Source organism: Ixodes scapularis, unplaced genomic scaffold, assembly GCF_016920785.2.
Source record: "Ixodes scapularis isolate PalLabHiFi unplaced genomic scaffold, ASM1692078v2 PGA_scaffold4__175_contigs__length_147842914, whole genome shotgun sequence".
Classification (NCBI taxonomy): Eukaryota; Metazoa; Arthropoda; class Arachnida; order Ixodida; family Ixodidae; genus Ixodes; species Ixodes scapularis.
The window spans coordinates 77,467,228-77,489,545 of record NW_024609879.1 but is presented as its reverse complement, the minus strand read 5'-3'; the positions used below and the strand labels follow the sequence as shown (position 1 = coordinate 77,489,545).

Below are 22,318 nucleotides of genomic sequence, written 5' to 3'. Positions count from 1 at the left end.
GTTTGTTAGATACAGTCCTAGAAGACAGCGTGAGAAAAAACTATGCCACACGTAGAATGCGCTATAAGTATGATCCGCCTTCACTGAGCTCCTGTGTTCATTTTGGCGACGTTTTTTTTCACACTGTATTAGCCAAAAATATTTCTAAATGCCGGCGCTAGCATATGTGCCAGGGCACTTATATAGTGTGAAACAAGCGCACACGTTAGTGCTCACGCGGGAATGAAATGTAGATGTAAACAAAGTCATGGTGATAATAGAACAAATAGATTAGGTCAAAACACAGAACAAATATTGCTCGAGCATGCGCTTTGCATTCCACGCCAGTTTATAGTGATTTAGAAGCAGCTCACACTGCACTATTCAGCAATGGCGTGAAATCAAATGCAAGAGCATTTAGCGTGTACTAAATGAACGGTAGACATACCACCCTAAGGCTTTGGAGGGGTACGATATTCTGAAAGACGCAGAAGCGGATATCAGTTATGCCATACAAGTGCCCCAGGCAGTGCCGACCACGTTATGGTACTCACTGATGAAGTTTCGTCACACACGATTGGTAAGGTGATTAACGAACCGACTGTATCAGTGTTGTCTACTTTACAGCATATGAGAGGGGGGACTTCGTGTGACGTATATGTTTTATACAAGCCGCTGTCCTCCTTTGATGAGTCTAAGGGCCGGTTGCACCAACGTCGCTTACCTTAACCCAAAGCGGCTCCTTCTTAAATCGGCTTAGCGAGCTAAACCGAGCTCGGATAAGCACGGGTTTAAAGCGCCCCTAGCTAAACGTTGGATTTGCGTAGGGAATCTAGGGACAAACAGAGCGAACTAGGGAACGCTCAGAGGGACGAATACGATTGGCTGAGAGGAATCACGTGATGTAAACAAAACACCTGCCGTAGTAGTCGTCGTCGGCGTCTGCTTTTCGCTGTATTTCTTCGTTGAGTAACAAATTAAAGGTCTCCAAATTCAATCATTTTTTCGTTTAACTTCAATAACAGAAGTCAAAGCTTCAAATAAAGACGAATGCTCTTTACATCTGTGATTGTGTGTTTAATATCAGTTGATCACAGGATATTTTGACAGTGGTAGTAGTTTTCGTTTTCACATTTTGAGGTGAAGGAGCCATCGGGGGCCCCAAATCTCACCGAACACGAGAAGGACACTCTACTCGCTACATCGCTGAAGACAAAACATCATCGATATAAGTAGGCGGGTAAGATGGCTACTAAAATCAAGTCAAGCCTGAGACCGATGAAGTTCAAAACAGTAACAAACTCGCCACGGCAGCTGCGAAAATGCCCGGAAATCGTCGAATAGAAGTCTTCGAGTGGTCAGGTCACGAGACCTTGCATCGACGGTACTCGTTACTATCAGCAGGGTGACAGAACTGCACTGTACCATCGTTGAACATCCGCTGCAGCCTCAAACGGACTTCAGTTTCACACTGTCAAGTTCAGAAAAAAAAAATACTCCCACTAGTACATCACATCGTGCCGATAAGAACGGTGGTCTCTTCGCATCGCCTGCCCCAGCCTACCGCGATACAGCAATGAACGAATCTAGCATAATAGTCGCTACGATTTGTCGTCGCCACGAATGAAAGATATAAAGCAAAATATTCCTAAAAAATCGCGATCACCACAAAAAATTATGGTTATGGAACGATACAGTTTTCTGAAGTCAAGATTCTACTCCCGAGATTATGAAAATTCACTGAAGATTGTCTCAAAACTCAGAAAACAAAAAAAATTGAATTTTCGCTGTTTTATTACTTAAAAGCGCCGCAATCTAATGCAAACGGCAGAGGTGTCGACAATCAGCTGATCGCCGAGATCATGTACTGCCACTATTCAACGCGCTGATCGAATTGAAGGATACGCGCTGCAAGTATAAATAAACAAGGTGGTAAATAACAATACGTTACAGTTATGCGAAAATTAGTAAGTACATACGAATAAGCTCGTTGACAGAAGAACCAACGGGAAGACAGAGTGAGCCCCGTGAGCCCCACAGACCGACAGCTCCGTACGTATCTCGGTTAGGGATAACACGCCTTTAGAGCGGAGAGCCGACGTGAAAACAGGGGTCGATAAACACTTCACTCGACAAAATTTTGCATCCTTGTCACAATCGAAGGTCACTCTGTCGAAACTTTCACGCTGATGTAGCCTAAAACACTTTGCACAACCAATTTCGTGCACCGCGTCGACCGCGACAAACCAGCCGCCATGTTTTAAATCCAGGATTAAGAAACAACCAAAAGCGCCCAATGTTGAGCGCTCAAGTTAAGCGTAGTTTAGTGCTAGGTTTAGCGATAAGCGATTTTGGTGCAACTGAACGAAACCGAAACTTAGCTTAGGTTCCCGGCTGAGCTCCGCTTTGCGCTAAGCGGCGTTGGTGCAACCGGCCCTAAGTGGCGCAAATAACTTCAAGTCTTATAGATTGCGATAGGTTTGGTTTCCGAGAGCTTCTGATAACGTTTGCTCTCTATGTTTTGTTAAAGTCGTGATTATGTTAGGATTGTGTGAACGGAGGCGATATACCCAATTTTCTAGGAGCGTTCGCGTGTTTAGGACAATTCTGACTGGTGGTCGCTATCAGTTCAACCCGTATCATAATTAGGGGCAGAGGGACTTCTCATAATGTAATTTTTGTCGCGGGAACGCGGAGTGTTACTAGACGAGTAGGAATAATACGATACTCACTGGAAACCCGTTGGCTCGATGCTGCTCACGTGAACTCCGAATGGATCGCACTCTCTACGTAGACCCTCGGCCAACGAGGACGTGGCATGCTTGCACATGCAGTACACCGTGGCACCCGGCAGTGTCAAGTGAGCTGTGACACACAACAACGACATGAAAAATGGTCAATACAGAAATGTCTAGCACATTTTGATTAGGGTAGAAAAATGAAAACTGGAATCGAGTGCGTGGCAGGAGTACGGCCGGTCTACGAGTGTTCGGTTTCTTTGGAGTTCATTATTTGTCATTTGTGGATTGCCATGGAAGCAATTTAGGCGTGATCTCACAGAACATGAAGACACTTCAATTTGATTTACTCTTTTGTCGACGTCTCCGATACCTTTTCCGACTCAACTCCACAATTTTAAACATTGAGTCAAAACTTTACGTTGTACGAAAATAGAGCGACCCCTCTGGACACCGAAAATGCTTTACTTGGATCGGCGTATAAAATAAGAAGTTTCTAGAAAGAGTTTCGTAGCAACCCAATATATATTTTCAAAGTAAGCCAATGCAAAATATGGTAATTAGGCTTCATAAATTTACTCCTGAATTTCTTCCATCGTAAACAAAAAGGTCATCAAAAATGAAGACTTATCGGGTCTGCTGTCCAGCGCCATTCAAGCAACACAAGGCACGTTCACTGCTGAGTAGACGCACACAGCAAGCGCGCTTTGACCGATGTTGGAGCATCGGTTGAGCAGAAGGACCGCGTCATCATTCGTAAGAGGCTGACATCCAATCAGAGTTTTGCTTCGGTATCATGTCACAATAAAAAGTGCGGTGAGGTTTTGCGGTGAGAGAAGAGGAGTTCGTGAACATTATCGAGATGGCCTTAGTTCTTCTTTCAAATATAATGTTCACATCATTCCACTGATGCGCTCTGTGATTTTAGAGCCCTACCTCAAGTTGCTTTCACATTACCGTCAAAGTAGTAATAAATCAAACTAGATCATTAAAAAAGCAGGTCAAAATATATTTAAGATCGCTCTACGTCACTCGATGAATAATCCACCCGTATACGATGAGAGACCAGGCATTTCCCGTTACCTTAAGGGTATTTCTATAATCTTCTAGGATGATTTTTTTCTTCAGAATAACACGCGTTGTATAACCTTATATCTTCATTATACCGGGTATTGGTGAGAAATTTAAACCCGGCTTTTTGCACCGAAAAAAAAAAAAAAAACTACACATTGCGGGGGGCTTTAACTCTGTCAAAATGTAGCTCAGCCGTTTGAGCAGGATGTCAAAATTTCAGCACCCACTGTAATCTTATTCAAAAGTTATAAGCGATTTTCTGACAATTTGAATGGAAAAATGGTGGCCGACAGAGCTCTCGAATACATGGAGCTCTGAGGCGCCGGAAACTGAAAACGGCCGAAAATTGGCTCACTTTCCCATTGAGAATGAAAAAAAAAATCACTTATGGTTTTTGATTAATATAACGGTTGGTGCTGAAACTTTGGCATCTTGCTCGAACGGCTGGGGCTACGTTCTGACAGAGTTTGAGCTCTCATCGATGTTAAGTTTATTTCTGCGGTTCGAAAATCCGGGTTCGGATTTCTCACAAACACCCGATATCTTCTCCAACAATACTCGCGATGTTTCGCGGATCCACGATTTGCCGTTGGTCTCATTTCGTTAAATAATTTTTTTTTTCTCAGGACAAAATTTTTAAAATATAATTTTTACAAGGTGTACGGCGAGCAAATGTTCCTAATTACGTCTTTAGCAGATCAGAACGCAAGAAGAGACACGCCAATCAAAAGGCAACCTAGACAACACGTAAAGAGCGCACGGTGACTGGACACCCAAGCGCAGGCTGTTATACGTTCAGATCGGGGGAATCAAAAACACAAGTGCGCATTTGACGGAAAAACAAAACGCGAATGAGCTTTTTTTTATTTTTACACGTTTGTGTTCTCAATATTGATTTCAGGATTTTATCCTGGTTAGAGTTTTTCTTAGCTAATCGATCACACTTTGCATCCGTAAATGACAATAACTTTATGCGTCGGTCAGTGTTAGCTCCGGCAATAACTCTAAATAAAAAAAAAGGAGGAAAGTTTAATCCCAGCCCTTCTCTCCCGTTCCTCCTTTTCCTCCTCTTAAAAAAGTCGGCATACGCTCTCTCCCCTATAGCTTTGGCTATACCGCACAGTTTTATTAGGTATAGGTGGCACTTTGATTGGCACTCCTCGCTTTCCGATGCACCAAAGACGAATTTCTAAGCCCCCGCTTTTCGTATAGTTGTATTTAATGATCGTGTTACTTATCGCGAATTTGCTAACATTTCGGATGTTCACGTAATTAAACCTGATATTCAGGCTATTGCCTCGTGGCGTGATTCTTGCTAAATGAACTTAAACACTTAAAAAAAAGACATGTCAACGAGAATCTCCCGTAAAACCATAGCTTCTCCTCTCTACCACTTGTCAGATAATCTTGAAATTGTATCATCTCATGTATAGTTGGTTGCTCAGACTGCTTCTGATTTAGCACGGAAAAGTCATATCAAATGTGTTATTAACAACAGCAATCGCGTGCTGGGATACATAAGACGCAACTTTCTTTTAGCCCCACTTTTAAATTAATAACTCATAAAACTTGGGTACGAAGAGAGCTCGAATATGCATGCCAAATCTGGAATTCTGGTACAGTAGTTTCTATATCAACACTTGAAGCCATTCAAAAACCGGTCAGATCGCTTTATTCTTCGTAACCACAACCTTAGGTCGAGTCACGTTTTTATTGACTTCCACCATGTTAAATTTTGACTGTACCTAAGTAGGGGCAAAATAGCAAATTGCTTTATTTTCCGATTGGAAGGCGCCAGAATTCGAGGATTTCGTGCAAATAGCTATAGTTTTTGTTGGCTATACTTTTTATTCTAATCATGCTTAAACTATACACTGTTGTTTTTTCGCGCAAATGAATTTCGTAATTTTTCAACATGGCAACCGCCACATGAACATATAGAGGAGCTTTCCCATGCTGCGCGGCCGAGAAATGCCTAACGTGGTTCAAGTTTCGCAATAATAAGGTCCTATCTTGGCCCCAGTAAGGTTCTGTTCCAAGGCGTTAGATAGGGCCAAAGTGCGTTTTTTTTTTTTTGTGGCAGTTCTTTGGTTCTCCACATAATTGCCATGAAGTCAGATATGAGAAAAACTGCCAGGTATCTACCGAATAACAAGCAGAGAGGCTTAATTCCGGATGTTGTTAGATAATTTTGGCTCAACGTTTTTAGGTGAAAAACGAAGCACAAGTGAATCCTAAGTCTTGCAATTCCTCGGGAACTGGGGCACAAAAAAGTCAGGTAACACCCGAGCCACCAGGCAGTGAAGCCGAACTCTGGCACTTGTTTGGTTATTTACGGCGAGAATACCTTGTTTCTGACCAAAGAATATCAAAGTAAGTTGTACCTGGGCTGTTGCAGTGACTTCAGGGCCCTAGATTGCCAAACACACGCCAAATTTCTGCCCAAAGTACTGTGCCATTTTTGGTTCTTTAAGGAGGGCGAAACACAAACCCAATAAGCTTGTCATCACCACGAGGCGCCCCCGTGACTTCCTGAGGAGGGGCATGAACTTCTTGGAGACTCTCACGGCTCCCAGGACGTTCACGTCGAAGGCGGACCGGATGCTTTCCAAGTTCTGCCACTCCACCAAACCGACGTCGAGGGTACCGGCGTTGAGCACAACTGCCCACAGCACTACGAGACAAAAATAGAGAACACGCGGGATTGTTTATTTATTCTCTTCATCCGCGTGGCATGTTTATGATAATATGATTTTGGAGTCTTCGCATGCAAAATGATTTCACTACAATCAATTTAAGAGTCATCGATCTTCCTTACCAACTTGCACTAAAATATATTTAAAGCACAATAAATAAATTAATGCTTAGATGACTTACACGTAAAAACGCTAAGATGAAGTTTAGTAATCGGGTGCGTGAAGAAAAGGATATCTATATACGTTACCACACTAGTTGTTGGCCACAAGATAATAAAGCTAGGAGATAATTAAAATTTATTGTCATTTTAAATTCGAAAATACGTAAAAATAAAATTTACATACATCATCACAAAAGTACTTCATTGCGGCGGCACGAAATGATACCTCTGGGAACTAATAGATTTCCGCGTGATTGCTCAAGGAAAGGAACATCTGAACTTGTAAGTTCGCGTTTGTACCGGCAACCCCCCCCCCCCCCCCTTAAACACACACACACACACAAACACACTCAGTTTTTTAGACACGCATACTACACTAAGTCTGTGCTAGTGTGTCCTAAGATCACGGGTCGTTCGAAGACAGAGTGCTTATGACAACTCGAAGGAAAATTTATCGCATAGGAAAAGTCGTCAGTATTTAGGTTTGGTGTTACTCCCAGTTTTACATTGCTGTAAAATTGTTTTCTTGTTCGAATTTCCGATGGATTACACTTTTTAGATTACATTCAATTTAAAACACAACCTATCGAGATGACGTGTGCTTTCAGACTGTTAGCGTGACTGGTTTGTCATCATGAACATATTCTGCTTAATTTTAGTTTATGATTTTTTCAAATGGTTATCGCGAACAATGTTACTGCTCGGTTGACTCCTTAAAATAAATTATAATGAGTTGTGAACAAATCGGTGGTATTAATACATATATTCCTTACAAAAACAAAAATCCTAATTTGATCAATGATAAAATCACTCTTCTATTTTCGTATTAAATTGATTTCACTTGCGTTACAATGCGAAAAAAACAGTCAAGATAGACTGGCATATTTAGACGAGATATTATAGGGACCATCACCCTTTGGTGAATTTATCCACGGCCCTAAGCAAAGACTTGCACGAAGCAAATGATCTTAAAGAGACCATAAAACGATTCTGAAAAGGAATTTCATCCACCGATCGTCGTAAAAGGCGTGGAAGGAAACACAAAAACACAAAAATAGAGAACCAAAAAAAATTCTTCGCTATAGAACTTTTAAAAGAAAACTGGACTCTTTTGCGGCTTCTTTCCTTCGAAAGCTCTCTGCCTTTTCACTGCGATGCATCCGTGGAACCGCAGCACGTCAGCCGAATCCACGTCGCCTATTGGGCAAGAGCCTATTTCACCAGCACCGCGATCATAAACAATAAATAGCCGACGAATATTCCCTAAAAGTTTTGTTAAATAATATTCAGATCCACATTTTGTAGCATAATTAGAGGTCTGACGAAAATTGTCAAATTTGATAATGATGATGATGATGATGATGATGCCGCTGTTCGCTTTAGATCGGGCGGGCTCGAACAATAATCATGCCCAAGCCTGGGGGCATTTGCGTGTTGTTGCCCCCTAAGGTAGATCTTTTTCCACCAGTCCTCTAATCGTCTCTTTGTTGCCTCCACCAACGGCCTGTGTGGGCCACTGGAGGCCGTAGTCTCGTTCGAGGCAGGCCTGTCCGCTGGTGCGGCTGGCCTAACCTCAATGGTTTGGTGTCCCTCTCTAGTAACAGTGAAGCCCAATACTTCGGCAAGCTCCAGAGGGTTTGAAGGTCTCGGTCGTTGTCTCGTGACCGGGATGGCCGGAGTCCTGCACATTCCAGTACAATGTGTGCTGCTGTTTCGTCGTGGGCCCCGCACACCCGGCACACGCTAGTGGTCACGGTAGAATCGAAGTGTCGTCTGTAAGACAGTTATTAGTGCCCCGGCTCGTGCCTCAAATAGCAAACGACTACCCAGGCTATTATCGTATAGCCTAGCCTCCGAGCCCACGGTCCTCTTTTTTGCAACATACACAATGAGCGTAGTCTTCAATTGGGCATCTTTGAGCCACTGCTGTGTTTCCTGGTCGCGAACCTTTTTCCGGACCTCTCTTTTCCATTCCCTGGCCGACGACGCTTGGACAGGGTCGGCAAAAAAACGGTACTTGCTTTCAGGCTGGTATAGGCGTTTCTGCCAGCGGGTCTGCAGCCCAGTCAGTTGAGTGCACCTGAACAGCCTTTTGGCCCACCGGCAGGTGTCCATATGTCGGAGACGTCCGTCGTAGGCGATTTTGCTGGTAGCTTCAGGGCTTCAAAAGAGGACCATCCCAAATCACCCTGGAGAGCCTCATTTGCTACTGTACCATGAGAGCCTAGCGTTTGGCGCCCGACCTTCTTTTGCCTACGTTCTAAGTGAGCTCGGATATCTCCAGGGACACACACCACAGCGTTAGCAAACGTCAGTCCTGGTACCACTACCGTCTTCCACAGCTCTCGGGTTACAACGAATCTATTGCAACTCCAGAGATTCCGTCTGAGCAGAATGCTGGTTCCTCTGATGGCTGCTTGGCGGAGTTGGGTGTGGTGCTCTTGCAAGTAGTCCACTGTATTTGTGAGTGTAATGCTTAACTACCTGTACGAATTCATTACAGGTACACAGTCCACCTCGAGTCAAAGACTGCCAAATGTTGGGTCTTGTGGACCTGCAAACAGCACCGCTGCTGACTTGTTGGCGTTGAATTTCAATCCAAGTTCTGTTGCTACCTCGGTACAGATATCTAGGACTTTCTGCATGTCGCAGACTGATGCCGCGGTCAGTACGACATCGTCTGTGTAGGTAAGTCCGGGTAGAACCCATTCGACGGTCAGACCATCTTCTAAGTGAGCCAACGAGAAGCCCAGTCCAGATCGGATAAGTTGTGTTTGGTTGGTTACGTAAAGCATGTACCATAGTGGAGAGAGCGGGCACCCCTGACGTAAGCCCCTTGTCTCCAGCACTTCTCAGAGTTAGCCTCATCTAACCGTGTTTCAAATGTATAGGCGGTGGATGAGGGTGACCCACTCTGGTTGGGTATCAAGATGTTGTAGTCGACATATCAACTGGGCATGTGGCACACTATCGTAGGCCTTGGCGACGTTCAGAAAACAACATATTAGGGTCCTCTGCTCGTTGCGGGCCACCTCAATACACTGTGTTAGCGCAAATAGATGATCTTCCAACTGGCGACCTCGTCGAAAACCTTCTTGAAGTTCCTTAAGCAAGCCTTCTTCCTCTGCTCATGCAGTCATGTGCTCCTTCAGAATATGTACGAAAGTTCTGTATATTGTGCTGGTCACAGTCAGTGGTCTGTAGTTTCAGAGGTAACGCTGGTCACAACCTTTTTTTTAACGAGAACGACATTGCCTCTCTTCCAGTCTCCAGGGACTTCTTCTATTCCAGAGGCAATGTTGTTAAAAATTCCTGCCAGCCGATCCCTTGAACCTGTCCCTAGTGCAGTGAGGACGCTTGCCGGAATCTCGTCCAGTCCTTGGGTGGTGTTACCTTTTAGGTGAGCCCAAGCGCGCATAATTGACACCCTGTCGATTACTCCACCGTTGACATCAACCGGAGTACCATCCGGATTTTGATTTGGAAAGATGTCCGGAGGTGGTTCTGCTCCCGGGGGCGAAAATATCTTCACTAGGCGGTCTGTAAGGCTATGCCCAAGTTTATCTGCGGTCAGCCTTGTGTTCTCGTCAAGTATAGACAGCCTCTGATCTCTCCCATCAAGAGTTCCAAGGTATCTCCAGAACTTTCTAGGCGCATCTCTCGCGCTTGAGCAAATGTCTCTCATTGTGTGCAAGTCAGCCTGAGACATTTCCTCCTGGACGAGTTGCTTTGCGGCTTGCTTCTGCGCCTGGTACATCTGCCATTTTACTTCGACTTTCTCTCTGGTCCCCATGTGAAGGGCCATGCGGTGTTCTCCGTTCAGTTCTTTCCGTACTCGGATGGCGGCTTGAACCTCCGCGTCCCACCAGCGCTTTCTCTGCCTTCGCCCATTTAGGGCCTTCGTGGAGTTTTGCTGGATGATTTGATTCAGTTCTTCTACGTATCCCATGTAGGTCAGCAGCACTTTTCCTCGCGGTGCTGTTTACAAATTCCTTCACAAATCTTTCAAATACACTTCAAGATAGCGTGAGACATTTGGTCGGATGGGGCTTTCGTCTTTTTGTTATCCACGTTGCTTTCGAGAATATTAGCTTGATTCGGTTATGGTCGCTTCCTATGCTGTGTTCACCAGCCTCGTCTATGTGGACTTCAACAAGATAACGAGCGAGTTTATGTGACACTACTGCGTAATCAATACATGTTTTGCTTGCACGAGCATTCCAAGTAAATTGACCCTTACATGAACCTCTTGGATTAACTACTTCCAAGGCGAGATCTTCACTCATCTGCAGCAGCAGCCGTCCATTTTCACCTTCCCAGCCATCCAGTTTGGGCAGAAGTCCATTGAAGTGCCCCATAATGAGTAGTTCTTTCGTATCAGCCAGGGCCCAAGCATCGTTCATCACGCATGTTATTAACACTTGGTTTTCCTCTCGGCGGGCAGCTCCCACCGACAGGTACAGTACGCAAGCGGCGACCGGAATACCGAATATCGCTCCTGTTACCCAGATGTGATTTCAGCACTCTCCTGGCTCCTTGTGCCATGCGGATGGGTTACGCCACACCACTCCCATCCTCCACCTCGACGCATCCCCTCCAGTCGGTTGCGTCCAGCCCAGTACCAGCTTTCCGAAGGCGGTGGTTCTTCGAGATCACTAAGGTGCGTCTCAGCTACACCGAAGAGGGTCATATCTTCTCCCTCCACTTCACCGTAGAGCTCTTCCCATTTCTGCTCCCGTCACGCACTGTGGAGGTTGAGAAATCCCACCGCTTCCGTGGTTTTCTTACTGCATCTACGTCGCCTCCGTCTTTTTTTACCCCATTCGCCGCTTGTCTTCACCACCTTGCCTGTGAGCCTTCTCAATGGCAGTGCCATTGGTCCAGGTAGCTCAGTTGTTGCCTTACAATATCTGCCACCATACTGCGCAGGTCTTCCGGATGAAGCAGAAAAGGCTGGCAGTGGCACAGTTAAGCAACACGCGCAGGTGTCGCGAATGACGGAGATTGCAATCAATGGGTCGGGGGCCCTCCATTTGGTAGCATCTTGTGCTGTTGGGGTGGCTTCGTTTCGGGTGGCCGTTCTTACTTGGTTGTTACTTGGTCGTATGGTGGCGCACGTGTGGTTATCCACTGCTGCAACCCTGGAGCTTCTGTCGCCGAACGCAGTTGCATCTCCGGGTCTACGGTGTGCGATTGCTGTGGGAGCCCCCACACCTGGGGTCGGTTCACTGGAACAGAGTAGCGCAGCGGTTGTCCCAGCTGCGCCGGTTCCAGATATGACACTGAAGCATTCGTTTCCTTTGTCCTGGAGGGCAGCATGACTGGGAGAAACGCTGGATTGTTCTTTGTGGGCGGCTGTTCGTCCGAGCCTCTGTGATATAAATGGCGTGACGGCTTGATCAGGCGGGAAGAAGTGATCCGGTGTCCCTCCGGGAGATGATCGCTGAAGCCTGGAGGAGGTTTCTTCCACTTCTGACCGATTCTCCAATGATAGTCGCGCATGTCCGAAAGGTTTCTTTTCTGTCTTCCTTTTCCGCCAGCGCTTTTTCCGGCTCCTCTTTCTAAAAAACGACTTGCGACTGAAGCTAGTAGCTGGGCCACTAGTTGGGCTCCCGTCCTCCCATAGTGTACGCCATCTGTGTCCATGGTGATTTGATCATCTATATTTTGTCCTAAATCCACGTATCATGCGCGTATCTTCTTACATAAACTTTTGACCTTCGCGTTGAGTAGCATCGCCACCGCATGCACTTCCTTTCCTTTGGTCACGACTTCTGGGGTCAAACAAACATTGAGTGTCGATTTACGTGCACTCCATCTTTTAGGAGACATTTCACCACAGGCTTTGGTTTGTCTCCCCTGAGCAGATTGTTAATCCCCGCATGGTAAGATGTACATGCTAGGTATCCAACGGGCTTGTTCCTCGTATTCGTCGATCATTGCATGACTCGTTCAACTGTTGCCTTTCTGTGGAGCAGTATCTCCACACAACTCCTGTTGTTTACCTCAGACTGGATGATGTCAGCGATCCGCGCCACATTACTGTCTCTAGCGACCAGGACTTCCCGTGTCACACCTTCGGGAGGTCTCTGGGGAGGACTCTTCGGTCGTGGCGTTCCCTTAGTAGTCTCGTAACATCTTGCTGATAGAAACCGCTTGGATACGCCTCCACTTGCGTCCCTATTTCTGATAGCATCTGGGTCGTTTGCGTCGTGAGGTTCATCCGCGTCTTTGTCAGCCTATGTCGCTGCTGCCTTCTGGTCTTTCAGCGACTGGTTTTAAAGAAGTATCCAACGCTTGTGGTCCGTTGTCACCTTCATGGCTATCAGGATATTCCTGGGATGCCCTATTAAGTATAGTCCTGTTGTCCAGCTGGCCATGGACATCTTGGACATCAAGACAGACACGTGATTCGCACGACTGCTCCTTTGACATCGATAACAGTGTCTCGTTGCTAGTGGAAGGTATTTCTTCTTGTGATCCAGCCTCCATGCGTCGAAAAGTCCCATTTCGTGTCGTAAGCTCCCTCAGCTGTGTCTCGATTGTTGTTATCCTTCGGTGCAGTTATTTTAGAGCGCTGCGATCCATTTCCGTTTGTTGGAGACGCTCGGCGAAGCTCTTTAGCCGCACCCCCCCCTCCCCCCCCCCCCGTTCCTCCCGCGTTTTCTGCTGCGTCTGGCACAGCTGTTCTAGCATTGCGCAGCCCTTGCAGGAGATACTGGTCAGAGGTTCTTGCGGCTTAGTACTTGGACTGTTCAATTTTATAGCATGCTGTGGAGCCTGCACATCGATCTCTTCATCTTGGCGGCACTGGATCCTCGCGGCCATCCACCGTTCTGAGGACAAAAGCGATCCGTAGGGGTTTTCAATGCCCACTAGGGGTAGGCATTAAATCCGGGGGTGTCAGAAAGCTTCCCTCGAAGTTACTGACCCTTACGGCACCTTCCTTGTCTTCGGTAAGAGCACGTAGGTGCCCCTCCCGCAGCAAGACATCGGCGCTCAGCTCCCCGTCGCTGTCCAGTGATGGTTATTCGCACCGTACAGTTCTCAGCAAATCGCCAGGTACTTCAGCAGCGGCTTGTAGTCGATGTAGCAGTTCGCTCTTAGATCCAACGGTTGAAAGTCCCCTTGCTTTCCGCTCCCGTTTCAGATCCATGACCTTCACCTTCCTCCGAGAGTAATTATAATTCTGATAAGATAATGATGAGAGCCAAGCGCCATCTACCGTGTGGTAAACGAAGCAACTATGCGCTTGCGCAGTACCAGTAGGGCCGACAGCGTCACTTAGTTACTTGGTCGCGACGACCAACGAACGTTTATTTTTCTACGTGTTTCTCGCGCGTCCTGACTTCAAGCAGCAAGAAAAAAGTACTTGAAACAGACCACAACGAACAAGAACGCTGGACCCACAAACAACCGAGAAATGCTACAACGGCCACGAATCCACCGACCCCGTCCAAGCGAGCTCGGCAGGATACAGGACTAGCAGGCACTCCGACTCGGCGCAGCGTTGCTTCAACGGTACTTGGCCAAGACCACTGTGGCCAAGACCGCCTGCCCACGACCGGCTGGCGTGCTGACTGGAAATTATAGCTTGATCGCTGACCTCAATTTTAGATTAAGAGGTGAAGTCTATCTCTTCCCCTTGTCATTTCCTTGTTTTCCGAGGCAGTGGTGACGAACACTCGTCGAAAAGGGACTCTCGTCGACTCTATCTTCTTGTTTTGGGTGACATAGAGCTCAAATAAACGCCGTATGGATTACCTTCGTAACACGGTATGTACACTTTGTTATTAGTATGCCATTTTTATTCTGACAAGACTGCACGTCACTGTCGAGCTATAACAGTTCGTGGGAGCTACGTGCCATGCCGGTCCAACTTTCCTTTGCCGAGTTTCACGTCAGTATCGAGTTACAATTTTAAAAGATCGGTCCCGAAGCGCCAACAGCGCGAAAGCAGCACTTCCACCAAATACGCGCGTTCGCTCCGAGTGTGAACAGGTACTTACGTGGCTCTTGCTGACGCTGTCGTAGTTCAAACGTATCTTTCTTAACGTCGGCTCGCTCCTGCATCTCCGAGGCCGCGAAAAGGGCCGCGGCAATTTGTTTCCCTCTACGTCGCTTTGCAAACGACTGACACGGGCCGGGCTTTTACCAACAACGACAGTTGGGTTGACTTCTGGAGTCTTCACCGGAAAACTCGCAGCACTTCCCAACAGGCATACCGGCGTATGAGACTAGTCCCATGCTGTCGCTGTAGCGCAACATATATCATTGAATTTCGCTCAGCTACGATCTGTCCATGGCTATCATGCCGATGAGAGTCGGCGATTCAGAAAATACGTCGGTGACATCAGCGCCATCAGCGCAGTAAAATCTACCGGCGCACCCCCAACTCGCCGCCACTAACGCTTCCATTCTCCTACTGCCGAGAGAACTTCCGGTTCCTGTTCCAGAGTACGTCACGACTGTCAAAATTACGCCGCAACTTATTTTGCGGTTTGTTGGAGAGAAAGAAAAAGTCAATATTTTATTAATTTTTTGTGTAGAAGTTATTAAACAGAGACGAAAACGGATGCCTGTTCGGCATCCAGTGAACTTTGAAGGTTTAATGTAAAAGTTATTGGGCAAAAGTAAAAAGGTCCTTTCATGGTCCCTTTAACATATGATTCCGGAGCCTGTTTCGCAGGTTTCTCAAGCTGCGGAATGTGAGCTCGTTTCTCACAGTTTTACGCCTTTGAAACAAGTTCACGTTAAAAAATTCTTTCGGTTTATAATAAACGTCTTGCAAGCAAAAATTCAATAATCCATGCACCGCGTGACACAAACTATAATTTTCAATAAGCGAAACGCCAAGAAACACAAAAAGGTCGCTCTTTGTAGAAACTTTAATGCGGTCAATGCAAAATTTATAAGATACAGCGAAACTCAGGATTGCGTAAGTCCACTAAAGGTGTCGCGTTTGTAAAGTGAGTGACAGGATGAAAACAGCAGGGAGGCCGTTCAGACTTCTCGCACCAGCGCCAGCTTTCTTCCTGCAATGACGCTTCGGCGTCTGTTAAGCCTCGGGCGTGCGGGACCATTAAAAAAAATGCGGGTGTTTTTTATGTTTAACCAGCGAAGGACATCTGGTATATGTCCCTGCAGAAAACAAAGAATCATTTACAACCCCCTGGGACCTTTCACGTGCAACTGAAATTTTCGTTACACGGTTCCTTGTCCGCCATAGCCTTCCACCCGATTGAGGATACCTCGGCCGGGATTTAAAACCGCCGCCTGGGGATCCGTGATCCGGTACTCTGTATTCGAGCCGCCGAGTCTGCGCATACCCTTCAGTGCAGAACGGAACGCAACGACCGCGAGGTAAAGGCCCGACACCTAAAAGAGACGACTCAACGTTCTCATATCCTGCCTGTAGCTATAAGAAGGATTTCGTTCATGGTACATTGTCTGCAAGAACGCTGTTAATGAACGGTTGGGTGAAACAAAATAAAGGTGAAGTGAGCTTGTGGCTTTAAACGCACAAGGCACAATCTAAGAAAAAAACAACTGAAAGATGACGAGACTATGGTACGAACGAGTTTCATTTTAGCGTCTCTTCATTTTTGTTGTCACCTCTGGCCCATACAACCAACTATTACCGACTGAGTGCTGATTTCGGCTTTGGCCTTAGATAAAACTTCCGACGTTCTTCAACAGCCAACTGAAAAGAGCGCTGACGGCTCATCCCATCTGGTCACCCTGTGAAGCATTAGGCGTGTGAACGATTAGGATTAAGGCTGTCAGGTAGGAAAGCATTACGGTAGCGTAATACCATATGCTTCATGTAAGATCAGGACAGGTATCAGCGTTATCTAAGCATCGTTTGATTGGTCAAGTGCTCGGTGCTTTTGAAAGCTCGCGCTGGTTTGAAGTTTATCGTAATTTTACCAGCTGTACGATATCAATTCACCGTTTTGTCCGAGACTCTTGGTGATGTCTTCGTAGGCTGAGTGGATGTCATCATCACTGGTGACATCCATTTGGATAACTTGAATACCTCTGCATTCTGCCAGCACTTGGGCACCTGCTCCTTGCGAGAAGAGGCAACCGGCGTAGACGTGATAGCCTTTGGCAGCCAACTTCCTTGCCAAGAGGTTGCCGAAGCCAGTGTCGCAACCTGCGTTAGGGTGTCGAGACTTGAAGGACGTAAATAAATGACAGCAAAACACGTTGACTCGTTCGCGTTTTATTGACGCAACTCGCCAAAACACTTCCCTGTATGAACACAGCGCTCTGGGAAATAACTACTAGGTCCGCTCAGAGGCATTAGTTGCTAAAATGAACCCAGATGCAGATACATTCCGAGGGGGATTGCTGGCCGACTGGGAAAACGCACCGGAGTTCAAAGCACATGGATCGCACGCTCGCATCGTAAACCACAGGGATCCTGGGTTCAAATGCCACCAATCCCAATTTTGATTTGAATCGTCCTGTTCACAGCGTGTGGTTTCTATATGCCTAGTTTGGTTCTCGGGTACCCCATAATGCACTAGTGAATATTTCAGCTTTGCCATGGTATTCCTCTTCGTTAAAAATCCTAAATGCCTTTCCAAAGTTAGGATCGTAACTACTGATTTGTAATCAATCAATCAGCCAATCGATCGATCAATCAATCAATCAAATATCAACACATTAATATTTTTATTTCGCTCACTAGCGCTCAGTATTTACTCTATCCATTCGCGAACTATAAAATTGAAGTTTATATTCAGTACATACCGCATTGTTTTTAAAACAACATCAAACAAAGAAATACAAGGGAACATTGGCTAAATCGAAGTTTCCCAACTCTTCGGCTATTTACTCTAGCGCTAGATGACGTTCAAATCCACACCAGAACAGTATGGCGCCATCGACAAAGCCTCATGTACGAAAGAAACATACGTGCATATCTCTTTCTGACGGGTATTTTCCCTGATCTCTATTGTAGTAGGTTGGATCGCGGGTAGAGGCTTGTCTTGCTATGGTCGAGTGGCACCACCGGACGCCATCACTTGACACCAGCAAATGCATAGGCCTCTATGGGGAAAACGATAAAAAGTGCCCTCCCCCGCTTCTAAGCTCTTGTCGGCACTGAAACGATTTTGCTGCTCTTCAGGAAGCCAGCCAAATAGCTTGTGCACAAACATTAGCACTGGCAGAAATTTCAGTTCTTATAAATTAATGTTTTGCGGTCGAGAGTCACTCCGCTGGGCGAAAATGTTGTGCAGCTCAAGGAGACAAGAGTCACCTAGAGTTGCCGCGTAGTCTGTGGCGGTTTCGATGATTTGGGTTTAGACGACGACAAGCCTCAAGGCTTTGCTACTCGGAATTCACTCACTCAAGGAAAGCCGCTGTCAACATTGAACTTCTTCGACATTCATCAACTTCTGCGCTTCCCCGAGGGCGGTTCTTCTGACGGCAAGTTCCTTTGTTCACTCCACTACAAGATCAAGCTTGCCAGCTCTGTGGTGGGTGCTCCGGCGCGTTTGATTTTCTTAATCGGCATTCGAACGCTTTACAAATACCGATTCGATCGCTAAACACCCAATATAACGATCGCAGCACATCATATTATACTCGCCTTCGAGCACAGCATAGAACCTTCAATATTTATAATTGTGTTTGTTTCTCCCATAGGCTTGCGTGTATTGCCTGGTGTCAAGTAGTGGCCGGTGGTGGTGCCAGCGACGGACTCCCGATCCGCGATCCAGCCTACTACAATAGAGATCAGTGGGTACTCTCTTCATTCTTGCTATCGGGCGTTCGACTGAAGACGACGTAAAATGTCGCATTCTGTTCACGGAGAACTTCATCATCTGTTTTCCCTGCGCTAACGTTTTGTTTTGCAAGTTTTTTTTAATGTATATATACACATTATTTCGATCATTCGTTTTTGTGAGGGATCAGTGACCGAGCCTGTGCACCAGGGTGGAAGAAAATAATAATTTTTTAAATAACTATGTTAGGTTTTAATGCGCTAAAACAGATTTATTTGTTATAAGTCAAACTTATTTGATGTAAATCTAATAAATATGATATATGATATAAATCAAATTTGAATACTTTAAATCAACATTATTTCATGTAAATCAAGTAGATTTGATTAACGTGATTTAGATCCCCGCCTTCCCCCAAATTGATGTTATTTTATTCGAACTCGCTCGATTAACAGTAGCTAAAATGAGTGACCATAAATACAGTTTATTTTTAAACATGGACAATACATGGCAGAATGCGTCCGATCACTGATAACAGAGTGGCAGAAAGAATTACTCTAAATTGAAATTGCTGTTTTGTAGGGATCGGTGCGTATTCCTCACTCGCAAGAAGGACCGACGAGACAGATTCAGTTTGTAGGGCGCTGCGCCTTTCGGGCTCAACGCCCGGCGCGAAAGGCGAGGTGCGCGACCCACGCATGTGCTCGGGAGGCCGGCATTCGTTCGACAGCTAGTCTGGGAGAAAGGTGTGTTTTGCTGTATCTGCCGTGTTGGTCCTTGTTGTGCACCTAACCCTACAAGTTAATAAAATAGTGCCTGTCCTGTATGCTTGTTGTCCTTGTCTTTTTTGCGCAATTTTATATGTTTTACTAAGATGAACCAACTAGCCCAACAACGTACCCTACTAACCTACAAGTTAAATTAGCGTTTTACTTGTGTAACCTAAACAATACTACAATAAAACAGCTTGATTTTTCCAGTTAGCTGAAATGCCTGCTTTTTTCGTTTTTTCGCCTTATTATTTGCTTGCAGTAAGACATTGCCCTTCCAGTTTTTTCTTCCTTTATTTTTCACGTACGGATCTGCTTACAATAGAAAGTTATGTACCTAAAAAACAATGTGGAATGCTGAAAAATAAACCAAAAAAACTCAATGATGGGAATCCCTCAGAGGAGCAAAGTTTTTTGCTCGTTTTCAACCCGATATAAATATTTCTAGCTTGATTTTTTGATATGAATAAAAACAAATGCGCATAAAAAAGAAAATTTACATGAAAACTGTAAATAAAGCTACATAGTATATTACTTCATAGGAAAGATTTCATATAAATATTAGAGTAAAACGCCTTTGATGTAAATATTTATTTAAATAGTTTTTATATTTTTCTCCGCCCTGGTTTTTACGCACAACAGCTAGCAGATTTGTGCCAAAAGCTCACACTGCCAAAGTCTGGTACCCTGAATTTTATCCCCACCCATGCACGGTATGATCTCAATTAGCATCGTACCTGCATGCGGTTGTGTATCGCTATGGCAGGGTGTACGTTGAAGACCCCTGGCTAGCAGTTGTACTCCACGTTTTAAAATTTTCATCTACAGCGTGGGCACAAGGCACCGATTTGGGACTGAAGCTTCCCGCTGTCTAAACATACACACAACACAATGTCTTTTATCAGGGGGAATTGGTGGCCGTGTGAGCTAGTGCACTCCAGCTCGGAGCACGCGGAGCGAAAGCTCGCGCTGCAGAGCCCAGGGATGCTGGGTTCAATCCCCACCCGTGCCCGTTTCGATCTGGATGAGCATCGTGTACCGACGTGCGGCCGTGTATCACTACTGCGTAGTGCACGCTAAAGACACCAGGTTAGCGGTTGCGCTGCGCTGGCTAAATTGCTCATCTACAGCGAGTGACTCGTCGCAACTTTGAAATGGCTAACCAACTAAACGCCGAATGAATATCCACACAACCCCAATTAATATGACATTGATCGTCCATTTGAAAACGAGCGTTACCTGTGATGAGTACCGCTTTCCCTGCAATGGGCAGCGTGCGGCCAAACACTGTCCGTCGTATGTAGATTGCCAGCTTGTAGGAAACCCATGCCACGAGCAGCCAAGACGCCACTGTCTCTGAAATTCGCCGCAACTCCGGCGCGTTAAGGAGAAGTGTCCATAACGCGCACGTAACCAACGTGAACGAGAACGCAACCACAATCATTGCCGCTCAGAAGCCGGAAAACACTTTCGCGAGCTCTAGGCAGATAGCCCGCTGTGCGCTCTTTTATGGGAGAGAACCGGTTTAAGAATAATCAGGGAAAAAAAAAAGAAGCCTCGAAGCGCACGGATATGTTAGTGGCTATCGAGAAAACAAATTATCTCTAAAGAGTCACTTTCTCTTTGAGTGTGAGAGAGATTGTGTAGTTTATGCATCTGTTTTGTGCTTTTCGCTAAACGGAGCTTATCATTTTATCTCGGTGGTATGGACTCGACAACAGCACGTGAATATGGGTCGACTCTTTAATAGACCCCAACGGCCCAGATAGACCAATTTGGCAGCTGCCGCTCCTAGCGAGCGTTATGAACGATAGTTTGGTTCCATTTCTGGTAACGGTGGTTTTGGTTTTGTCGTTTTCGCTCTGGTACTCTTCTCCCCTTTCCTTTCTTCTTTTTGTTTAATCCCCTCCTCGCTGGCTCATGTGCCACCACTCTTGTAGAGCTCTTCGGCTCCTGTGCTCTTGTTAATTTGGACGCCCTTTTGTGTAGTTTTAATTTTAAAAAAACCTGCAAAATTGTTCAAAGCTTTGTACTTGCATTACGGAAAAGACAAAAAGTGTCCATTTTCTAGATTGCCGAAAATGCAAGGTATACAAGGGCCACATTGTCGCCTGGCTGAAGGAGTGTTTTGATCTCAACGAGAGTAAGTGGTTCAAAAATATTTTCTTTGACCGTAATCCCATACAAGTCAATTATTTTAAAATCATAATATGCCTAATAAAAACATAATCCTACAAAATATATTACAAAGTTCGGTATATAAAAAATTAGTAACATAATATTGACCGAACCGATATTTACTCCTCCGGATTCTGATATAAACTAGGATTAGACTTGCCTGTATTCATGGAATCACTGCTTTGTGGCGCACATTAAACACCCCAGGTGGGGAGTCGTGCTGCAAGACCGAATTCGTCCCTCTACAAAGGAACAAGCAAGTTTCTATACTTTAAAGAAGACAGAAATTTGTCTATGTAAATTTTGTTGTGAAGAACTTGGCCTGGCATTAACACTAAGCAATACACCGAGCTAGCTTGACACAGATGATAATATACAAGACGAATAACTAGACAGGCAAAATAGTACTGACAACGATACAAAAAGCGTCAAGTCAAACTAAAGCCAAACATAATACCAAGACAGGCAGAGAACAGCGCTGATGTCGCGCTGGCAGTAGATATATGGAGCTGGCATTGCCTAAACGCAAAGGATAATAACGTAACGTCGTGCACACATTGAGTGAAGCAAGCTATCACCATGCGCCTTTAAAGACGTCCGATTTATTTGCGGCTAAACAGTAGGGACTGCCGTTTTGGCGAGTCTTGTTTTCGCAGGATTAGAAATCCTTTGGAGTAAAGTGTCAACTACAGTACAAATCAGGTGCCCCACGATTTGCTCTGCGGCGGACAGCTAGCTGAGCGCAGCCAAGCCTTTGGCCTTCAAACCATATTGTTTTTATCACCTACATCATGCATAACGAAGAGGTGAAAGAAACTGCGCGGGAGAGAAGACAAAAAGACTACGAAATATTTCCATTGATTTTGCCATTGCTTGGTTTGTCATTGCTAACTGAAGTGTCAAGTGCTTTACCCTGACACGGAGTTCTTCTTACTGACCAAACAGTCTCATGCGTCCCAAACCCACGAAAACACTATCAAT

General features: G+C 45.5%; 1 protein-coding gene across 1 annotated transcript in view; it reads right to left on the bottom strand.

The window, feature by feature from the left end:
- LOC8052859 (17-beta-hydroxysteroid dehydrogenase type 6) overlaps nt 1-20,603 on the bottom strand; it is a 28,277-nt gene extending 7,674 nt beyond the window's left edge. Inside the window, exons 1-4 of the mRNA XM_040206489.3 lie at nt 20,399-20,603; nt 16,601-16,807; nt 6,283-6,465; nt 2,712-2,844 (exon numbers count right to left, since the gene is read on the bottom strand). Of these exons, the coding sequence (XP_040062423.3) occupies nt 2,712-2,844; nt 6,283-6,465; nt 16,601-16,807; nt 20,399-20,603 (728 nt within the window). The remainder of the gene's footprint in view (nt 1-2,711; nt 2,845-6,282; nt 6,466-16,600; nt 16,808-20,398) is intronic.
- Between the last annotated feature and the right edge of the window lie 1,715 nt (nt 20,604-22,318).